At 38.5% G+C, this 10,837-nt stretch overlaps 1 protein-coding gene across 1 annotated transcript; it reads left to right on the forward strand.

Annotated features, from left to right (window-relative positions):
- Window positions 1–1,253: 1,253 nt before the first annotated feature.
- AREG (amphiregulin) lies at window positions 1,254–9,875 on the forward strand. The gene is made up of 5 exons (XM_004617870.2): window positions 1,254–1,572; window positions 4,401–4,602; window positions 5,418–5,573; window positions 7,640–7,751; window positions 9,770–9,875. Exons 1-4 carry the CDS (start codon window positions 1,254–1,256, stop codon window positions 7,731–7,733), a joined length of 771 nt encoding a protein of 256 aa, XP_004617927.2. The 3' UTR covers window positions 7,734–7,751; window positions 9,770–9,875.
- Window positions 9,876–10,837: the final 962 nt, after the last annotated feature.

Genomic DNA, 10,837 nt, shown 5'->3' on the forward strand with positions numbered 1-10,837 from the left:
CTGGCGTGACGTCACGGGCTGGGGCTATAAAGGTGGCAGGTGCGGGCCGCGCCTCCGGAATGTTCCCACACCTGGTGCCCGCGCCCGCGCCCGCAGTCCGACAGCGGCCGCCCCGAGACACGCAGCCCCCCGCTCGGGCCCCGGCCCCCTCGGCGCCCCGCCGCCCCCGCCGCCGCGCCGCCGCCGCCCGAGGGACCAATGCGAGCCCCGCTGCTGCCGCTGGCGCCCGTGGTGCTGTCGCTGCTGCTCCTCGGTCCAGGTGAGTCCGCGCCGCGCCCCCCGCGGCTCCCGCGGCTGCCGCATCCGACGCCCCGGGATGCGGGGACCGCTCGGACCCGCTCCCGCAGGTCCCTCCCCGGCAGGAATAGAAACCAGGTGGACTCGGGCGCTCCCAGGCAGCAAGAGGGCGCCCGGGGAGTGCCGGTGCCCTGACTTAGCTCCGAACCCAGGGGCCCCGAGAGATTCCCAGCCCAGCCCTTTATTTCACAGCCACCCCGAGGACCGACGGCCCGCACGTCGCAAGAGTGCAAGCAGTTCCCTCCCCGCAAGACTCGGGAGCTTCCCGTCTAAGTGCTCCATCTCCTGGGCGGGGTCATTTGATCTTGGTCTTCTTTCGAGGATCCCACGACGTCCCAAGGGGAGGGGGAATGAATGCCACCCCTTCATGCTATCTTACTGAGCCCTAAAAATGATCAAGCCCGGGCTTGAAACTCTGCCCCTCCACCCCAATCACCCAAGTTCCAGCACCCAAGTTCTTCTTTCGCTACGGATAATAATAATTAAGCAAGGCAATAAGAATGTCAAGATGAAAATTGTCAAGTTGATGCTTATCAACTAAAAGGATGCATTGCTTTTGGCAGTTTTTAGACATATGTTTTTGGGTGTTAGCACAGCTTTAGAAAATCTGGTGTCCGTAGACTCAGAAGTTGGCTGTTGAAAGGGGACAGACAACTTTCTAGCAAATGCATTTGCATTTGGGATGTGAAGTAAGGGCGATCTTTAGATTTTAACACCCTGCCCCCTTTCCCCTTGTGATGCTGTGATGTGAGATTAAGTTGTCTATGTGGCTGTATTTTCGGGAGCTAACATCGACTTTGGAGAAAAGATAACCTTGATGAAAGCAGCTCGGTAATTGGAACAGCTGAGTTTGCTTGTTGGCAAAATGTGAAGCTGCTTTCATAAGTGACTCAATCACAAACAATAGCCCATGTGCAATAACTACTTTGATATCAGAAGATAAACATTTCTCCCGGATGCCGCTGAGCGGTGAGAAAGACGCCCTGCCTTACCTCCCCTCTTCTCCCCCTGTTCTCCCTTCCTTAGCCCATCACACTGCTGGATTGGAGGTCAATGACACCTCTTCTGAGAAAGGAGAACCATTTTCTGGGGACCACAGTGCTGATGGATTTGAGGTGACCTCCACAGGTCAGATGGCCTCAGGAAGCACGATTTCCCCTGTGAGCGAAATGTCATCTAGTAGCGAACTGTCCTCAGGGAGTGACTATGACTACTCGGAAGAATATGATAACGAGCCGCGACTCTCTGGCTATGTTGTAGATGATTCAGTCAGAGGTGAGTAGAGGATAAGGTGCACAGTAGCCTGTAAGGTGTGTGCGTGTGTCTGAGCGAAGCTGCTTCCAAAGCACGGCCTCTCCCTGCATCTCCTGAGCTGCTGCATACCTGCGTGGTGAGCTGCCTTCCAGGATGTGGGTCTCTCCTCCTCTGCAGTGCTAACAAATCTCCTCAGCCACTTCAGTCTCATCTCTGCAGCTCGGTGACAAAGGAATTCCCCTCAGGTTTACCCAGGTGAAAATGGAAACTCAGAAGTGGTTAAGCACCCTGTCCCTAGTCCACAGTCAGCAAACAGCTGGACTACAGGGAAAGCTCCAGTTTGATCCAGATGTTGCCCTTTTCTAGTGCACCGAACCCCATTCCTGGGGTTAGGATGTCGGCTCCAAGCAGAACATACATCCACATAGCGTCTGGGCTTACTTATGGATGGACTCTCCAGCATGGCTTTTCATTAAATAGCTGTGTTTTATCACAAAAAAGGGACACAAGAAATTAATGGGAAACAGGCTATTTCCAAAACTTAAGTTTTGAAAATACTAAGTTTTGTGGGGACGCTGGGATAGATCTCAGGGGTAGAAGATTTGTGATCTTCAGGTCAGCAATAAATAAATAAATAAGTAAATAAATAGTGAAATACTAAGTGTTGAAAAGTGGATATCATAGAAGTAGTAATGATGGTGATAATAATAATAGACCTTTAAGGAAAAAAAATAAGGACAAATATGCAGAGATTTTTTTTATAAGGATACAATAAATCCAAATGCCATATGTTGATTAAGTAATCATGACCAACAGTTTTCTTCTCTTTTCTCTTAAAGGAAAATTTGCTTCAAATGAGGGTATCAAAGTACTGCTCCCTACCCTCATTTCCTTTCCTGTTTGAGGGCAGAAAATAATTCAGCAGTAAAGCAGTTCCTGAAGAGCTTAGCGGCATCATCTGTCGAAGCGTGCATTTAGTCATGTTGTCTTCTGATCTTGGCTTTCTTGTTCCCTTCTCCTCTCTCGGGATCCCAGGTCTGGTCCATGGAGAACAGATGGCTCTATAGTGACAGTGACTTGATTAAGTGGCACATATAGGTAAAGTTCCAGGGAACTTTGCACTTTCCTCCCTCATTTCTGAATTTGTGCTTTAATGCAAGATGAGGAAGGAATCCATTTATGATCCTAACTTGTAGATAGTTGAGAGTAGACCATCACGGTGATTAGACACTAAAAATTATTAAGATTTTAAAAGACAAATGAATTGTTAGTGGTGAAAATAGTGCTTAATGCATTATAAAATAGAGTGAAAACACTGGTTAACTTTTGAAAAGCTGTTCTACCCTTGGAATTAATGTCTATAGCAGAACTGCGACATGACTATTGTTTGTCCTGACTAGTATTTTTATCTAATGAAGAGACATAATATTTGTTTAAAATATTTTGATTAGAGGACTTACGTTTGCTTATGGTGTTTTCTTATCGTATTTGTTTTTCCCCTTTATCATAAGGTTCTCTATTTGATACTCTTTACTATGTTTTCTAAGGCTTGCTATTTCATGGGTGCCACAGGACCATTGTGACTAATGCTTTTACAATATTATGGTTTTTTCCCTTTCACTGCATTCGGCTAAATTACTGCTCACATAAACCCGAAAACTTTCCCTTCTTGTGTGACTAAATTATACCTTGCATATGTACATATATGCATATATGTATATTTATAATATTGAACAAATTGGGCCAGAGAGGTAAGGTAGTGCAGGTGAGGTGCTTGCCTTCAAGCCTGCTTCCGTCCCTGGCACTGCATATGGTCCCCTGAGCATTGCTAGGAGTGACTCTAGACAGTACTGGGTGTGGAACCCCCCGGCAAATACATTGAGGAAATGTTTCTCGGGATCTGAAGTTAATGAATCTCTGAAACATCAAATACAGATACATCTGGATTCCTATTGTTTTAATAGATCCCTCTTAGAAGACATCAATGACTTATGATTTATTGATTAGAAGTTGAAAACATTTGTTAATGATAATGTACAATTTTATCTACTCTCAAGTGCTATCTGTTGATCTACATACTGTGATAGTAATTACAGGTCAATATGAGTAAATATAATCAACAAATATATCCAAGTTCCACTTTAATCAATAGTATTGACTTTTTAGTGAGGAGACTTTAAAATGGGAAAACAAATAACAGAATTTAACATCCCAACAGTACCATTTCCTAGTGGTGTGTCTTAGGGCAAAGCATTTGCCTTCAGTCCGCTTTATTGCATTCATATATGCCATGTGGAGAGCAATGCATCCAACTTTGCCTTTTATTTTAATTAATGCTCATTAATAAGAACATAGTAAAATAACTTCAAGGAATGTCTATGATATTTAATATAATGTTGATTTCCCATAATTTAGCAGTGATTTAGCAATTAGTATGCTGATGTAAAACATACTTTAAGCTAATAAATAGCAAAGGGGTTCATACATTTGGAAGTGCCACATAATACAGATATTCCCGTTGTTGTGAATGAGAAAATTATCTCCATGAGTTGCTAGATCTTTTTTGGGATAGGAATGGGCTTCCCAGATGGTGCTGTGGGAGTCCAGGGGCCACTCACTGTCCACTGAGCCTGTCGATGCTCAGAAACTCCAGGCCACAATGGTGAGCGCTGGGGTCCACCAGAGATGCTCTGGGGGTCTGTGGTGCTAGCGATTGAGCTGGGTTGGGTACATTCAAAGATGCTCCTGAATCCCTAGTATCGTATCTTCCAGGTCATATTAGAAATTCCTTCATGTCACAAAATGCTATTTAAGATGGACAGATTATTGTCATCATTTTTTTTAACCAGTGGAACAGGTAATTAAACCAAAGAAAAACAAAACAGAAGGTGAAAAGACTTCAGATAAACCCAAAAGAAAGAAAAAAGGAGGCAAAAATGGAAAAAATAAGAAAAATAGAAAGAAGAAAAATCCATGTGATGGCGAATTCCAAAATTTCTGCATTCATGGAGAATGCAAATATATACAGCACCTGGATGCAGTGTCGTGCAAGTAAGTTCTTAAATTATGTAGAATTTTCATTTTTCTGACACCATGTCTGAAACTCCTATCTGCAGAAAACCATTTGATTTTCCAAGGTATAGATCAAGAATTGACAAACATTTTTCTTTAAGAATCATGTAGTGTTTTAGGTTCCATAGTGAATAGTTTAGGATTAAGAGTGTATATGTGTGTAATGTAAGCAGTTCCACTGTTTACAACTATTTACAAATTTAAAATAATTATTGACTTGTACATTGTGAAAACAAACAATGTGGCTGATTTCCAGACTTGCCCACAAGTCTTTGTTTGCTAGGTATAATGCCTAATTTAAAAATATTTGTTTTATAAAATCTCTTTTAAACAAATTAGTTAACTTCTACCTGTGTTTTAATCTTTTTTCCTTCAAAAGTCACGAGCACATCAAAATACAGTAAAATGTATTTACTGCATGACACATCACTCATCAGATGCTCATAAAGGAAGATGCAGAATTAAAAGACATAGGCTTTTTATTTTTTCAAAAGAGCCTCTTGATGTCTTGAACTGATATATCTTCCACTTAGATACAATATAGATTTGTAGATTTGAAGTAAATAACTATATAGCACAGTGACTTGTTTATTTTGCAGTGGCTTGGAATAAAACCTAAAATTTCACAAAAACAAGGCATACACTTACCACTAAGCCATCCTGTCACCCTGCCTGATTATCTTTTTTTAAAATTTTAGAAGGAAAATGGCTATTTGTGACTTGGAAAATAAGTCTAAAATATATGGACTTTTAAAGTGTTTATAATTTTAAAATTTGTTTTTTTTTTAAAATAGATGTCATCAGGATTACTTTGGTGAACGATGTGGGGAAAAATCCATGAAAACACAAAAAACGGTTGAAAATGATTTATCAAAAATTGCATTAGCAGCCATAGCTGCCTTCATTTCAGCTGTGAGCCTCACAGCGATTGCTGTCGCTGTTACAATACTGTAAGTAATGTATAACTTTAACATTCCCTACGGTATAAAGCCAGTTCAATATTTTTCAACATTTCTAACATAATGTAGATCCATGGTTTTGATAAATTGTCTTGTTGGGACATATGATGTTTGGTTTATATCTTTATACTTTACTGACAAAGATTAAAGGATACGCACTGACAGAGTTCACAGAGTACAGTCAAAATTTTTACAATTTGGAAGCATTTTTTCCTGAAAAGGGTGAAATTTTTTGACTTAAAATGTGATGGTTTTGTTTCATGTTGTATTTCTACTTGTGCCGACCTTCGAATTTTAATCTTGGTATTGCCTATGAATATCTTAAGCTTAGATAAGCTTCCTAGAAACTCAGACCTACTTTATTGTAGGTTTCCAGAGATACTACTTTGGTACTAAAAATTAGAAAATGCTTCAAATAAATAAGATTCTATCTTCTGTTTCTATTTGAGAAACAAAAGATGCTGAGTGATGAATTTTGCAACATGAAGGTATTTTGAGTTTATTCCTATTTTAATTTTTGTTGAAAGCAGTATGAGAACTCAATTATTAAAAAAAATCTCTATAGGAAACAAGACAATTCTATTACCGTGTGACTCCAGGAGAGTCTTGTCTGTGTTCACAGTAACACATTTCAAGTGTTCACATACTTCATGACCAATGAATGTAGACTGTTCCAGGTAGTAGGCACTAGTGGGTATGTCAAAATGGCATTGTCTGTCAAGCAGAAGTCAGTGAATTAAGGAAGTTGGGGGAGGATATGAATGGTTCTATAATGACTCATGCGCTACTAGAGCTTGGGAAAAGCAATAGACTCATTATTCTAATTTTAGGTCTTGGTAAATGACTTTAACAACTGGATTGTGTATATGATCTACCACTCCTGCCATTCAGGAAACAAGGGGTTATCTTCTGCCATTGTTTACTATTATTTTAAACAGATCAGATAATGATAAAATGACACATAAAAACTTTTATGATGCACATAAAGTTTGATGTGTGGTTTAAATTTGTTTTGCACATTCTAGAAATTATTTTGGTCTCTTAGTACTTCATGTTAGATGGGGGGAGTATGTTTAGGAAAAAAATTGCTCAAGCCATTATTGTGTGACAAAAAGAACAGAAGAAAATAAACAGTTAAAGATGTCTTGAGTTATTTATTTAAGTTGTAATTGATTGATGTATTAAAAAATTCTTTGGTGAAAATGTATGAAAAATTTTAGCGAGGCTTTAATAACTCTTAAAAGTAAGCAGTTCTTATTGTCTGTTTCTCCCATAATCACCTTGAATTTGAAAGACTCAACAAATGTTAGTCTTAGACACAAATGCTATTTTCATGTGAATTTTGGCAACCATCACAAGTTCTTATACTTTTAATGTTTCAGCAATGAATTGACATCCTACTAAAAAATAGCTTCGCTCAAAAACTTCAAGAAAGTTTTATTATTGAACTTAAAAAATAACAATGGAACTAGAAATAATAAATATTTTTTTTAAATAATAAAATTCAGCTTGTTTTGTGAACATATTTAAAGTTTTAATCTTTATGGGGAGGATTGGGCCATAGTTGGCAGTAACTGTTCCTGGCTCAGTGTTCAGAAGTGCCCCCTGGAGGTGCTCTGGGGAAATTTATGGTGCTAGAATCAAAGGGGTCAGCCCCATGAAGGGTGCCTTACCTCCTCTACTAATTTTCTAACCTCAAAAGTTTTGTTGTTTTAATTTAATTTCTGTAAGCATAAAGCCCTTTTGTAGTAACACTATATTATAATCTCCCAGTTGTGCATGGAAACCAGGCTTTTAGGGGGAAAAACACACTTGGGTATATTCATGCCTCTGAAAGTTTGCATCTCAAGGAATTTTTATTTAAATGTAAGTCTTTTGGAAATATGTTTATATAAAGTCAACACAAACAGCCTTTTAATAAGAATATTGGTAGCATTCTATAGCAGATTGTAGTTAGTACATAGTGCTTTGGCCTCGCATGATAAAGAATTTCCTATGTTCATAAAATGAATATTCAGATGAATGGAGTAACAGTAGACATATCTTGTTTTCTGAAGGCTTCGGAAGCGATACTTCAGGGCATATGAAGGAGAAGCTGAGGAACGGAAGAAACTTAGACAAGAAAATGGAAATGCAAATGTCATCGCATAAATTAAAATATCACTACAGGTTTGAATTTTTAAAATATCTTCATATTCTTGGGGCTGGAGTGATAGCACAGTGGGTAGGGCATTTGCCTTGCATGCGGCCAACCCGGGTTCGATTCCCAGCATCCCATATAGTCCCCTGAGCACCACCAGGGGTAATTCTTGAGTGCAGAGCCAGGAGTAACCCCTGTGCATTGCCAGGTGTGACCCAAAAATAAAAAAAAAGAAAAAGAAAAGAAAATATCTTCATATTCTAGACTTTTGAAAAAATACAGCATCATACCAAGAAAAAATAGTAAAATAATTACTCTTAATTGTGAACACATAACACATAATTCCTGCATCAAAGTGGTGTTCTTTACGCATGCAATAACATTTACGTGATGACATTCACATTCAACATCAGAAATTAACTATGGATTTAATATTTTAAGAAATATTAAGATGAGAAATATAAAGTGTAAATCTTGTTCTTAAAGATCTTAGTGTTTGCTAGGCATGAAAAATCCAGAAGTATAAATACCAGATGAAATCTAACACACATCATAATTTGGAAGCCAATGGAAAAGGAGATCTTTCCAACAAAGGGAAGAAAGAATTCAATAGATATATTTAGAGAATAGGACTGGATGTATATACAGCCACATGCAAAGTGGATTCTTAAAGGACTGAGGAGATCAGGGATACAATCTATGAAGGAAAGGAAGACTAATACTATGAGATTAAAGATCAGTTTAGAAATTTACAAAAAATGAAGGTCTAGATCAAATAGATGTAGTGGGTAACAGGTTGGAATATATGTTGTAGTCACATAGTAATGAGCCAGAGTGAGCATCTTGCAATACATACATGAGAAAGCAGAAGCAGCAGGCAACTACTGTTTTAAAGGAAATAGTCGAAAGGGTAAAGCAAGATGGAATGCAAATTTGAGAGCTAGCTTAGAGCGTAATTTTTATTTTTATTTTTTTTTAATTTTTGGTAAAAAGCAAAGCAGAACATGCAGGAAGAATGTAGGTATGGAGAGAGTTGTTTTATTGGTAAAGTGAAGAGTTAAAAGAAGCAAAAAGCCAGGTTTCCTAAGTCAGTCTTTCAACTTTTCAGTTTTTTTCATTTCTTGGGGCCATATCTAGCTGTACTAAGGGTTGCTCCGGGCTCTGCACTCAGGGGTCACTCCTGGAAGGAGTTTTGGGTATTGAATTTGGAGTAGTTGCATGCAAGGCCTTACCCACTGTTCTGTCTCCCTGGCCACAGTTTTCATTTTTTTTAAAATTAGCCCTACAGGCACTTGGAGATTCACTACATTGAGTTTGGTTATGCAGGTTTTACGTTCTGAGGCTATTATAGAATTAGCTCAATAATTCATGAAATGGATAATTATCTATTTCAGTGCTATATTCAAAAATTAATGCAGCAAAAGTCATTAATATATCGCCTTAAATCGCCATAGTTCAGCTCATAATCATGAATAAATATGGATTTTTTGGGGGGTATTGAATGTAACTGGGATTTCTCAAAGTAGGTCCCATAATGATTTGGGAAAAAGGAATATGCTGTGCTGGCATTCAGCGGCTGCCTATTAAGTAGTAGCTACTGTTATTATGTCCTCAGTACTAATTATCCTAAATTAACTACATATCATAAATACACTGAGCAACTTAATCTTTCTTTTTAATTATGTCCACTGCACAGATTTGGTTAGGAAAACTAGTTCTCATCACTATTGCTTTTTATATTAAGCCAATTGAACAAAACATTGTGCAAATGCAATCTTCTAGCTACGTAGGAACATCTAATGCAGGTATAAAAGAGGGTTCAAGTTAAAGTGATTGTCTTGGAAAAGCTCTGCACCTCTTAGAAAAAATGACAAAAGTCTTATTTTTTGTTATTCTCTGACACATAACACAACCTGTTGTTGCTGGTAGCTCATACTTGAATGTGGTTTAGATAATGCACATTTTAGCGATTACAGGCCAGCATCAATGTGTTAAAGTTCTGATGAAATGGACCTGACCTCTGACAGTTGATTTTGTTTTCTTGCAGGGTATCAGATCAGAGTCACTGCCACGTCACAACCTTGAATGATGAGTTGGCTCCTCCTTTCCAGTGGATCAAAAGAAAAAAGAACCGCTTTTGTTCTGACAGTTTTAAACTTTTAGTTGTCACTTTTTATGCTTAAGTCTTATTCCTGTACATAAAGATGCATGGAGATGAAAAATATTTTTTCAAGTTGTAAATAATTTATTTAATATTTAATGGAAGTGTATTTATTTTACAGCTCATTAAACTTTTTTAATCAAAATGTTGAGTTTGGATGTTAGTTTGGGTACTACAAGATTTTAAGGGTAATTTTCTTTTAACACTCACAAAAATGAATATTTTTAATTTTTTAATATAATTTTATTTATTTTCATTGAATTGCTGTGAGATACAGAGTTACAAAGCTGTTCATGGTCGAGTTTCAGTTCATACAGTGTTCCAACACCCATCCCTCCACCAGTGTACATTTCCCACCACCAGTGTCCTCAGTTTCTCTCCCTCCAGCCTCTTCCAGCCTGTCTCGATAGCAATTTCCTTCTCTCTCTCTCTCTCTCTCTCTCTCTCTCTCTCTCTCTCTCTCTTTCTCGATTACTCTCTCTGTCTCTGTCTCTCCCTTTTTTTCTCCCTCTCTCCTTCCTCTCAACATTATGGTTTGCACTACAGATATTGAGAGGTTATCATGTTTGTTCCTTTACCTATTTTCAGGACACAGTTCTTATCCAGAGTGACCATTTCCAACTCTTTGTCATAGTGGTCCCTTCTTTATCCCAACTCCCATCTCCCTCAGCACTTGAGGCAGGCTTCCAACTGTTGACTGATATTTTTGACCCTTGTTTCTACTGTCCTTGGGTATTAGTCTCATACTATGTTTATTTTTTTTCAATATATTCCACAACTGAGTGCAATCGTTTTATGTATGTCCCTCTCCTTCTCTCTCATTTCACTTGGTATGGTACTCTTCATGAATCTTGGGTTCATATGTTGATATGAAAATACATAGTTGAAAGCACACCAGACATTCTACCACAGCATAACATATGGATTTCACTTCCCATCAGAGTAAAATTTTAA

Source organism: Sorex araneus, chromosome 5 (assembly GCF_027595985.1).
Source record: "Sorex araneus isolate mSorAra2 chromosome 5, mSorAra2.pri, whole genome shotgun sequence".
NCBI lineage: Eukaryota > Metazoa > Chordata > Mammalia > Eulipotyphla > Soricidae > Sorex > Sorex araneus.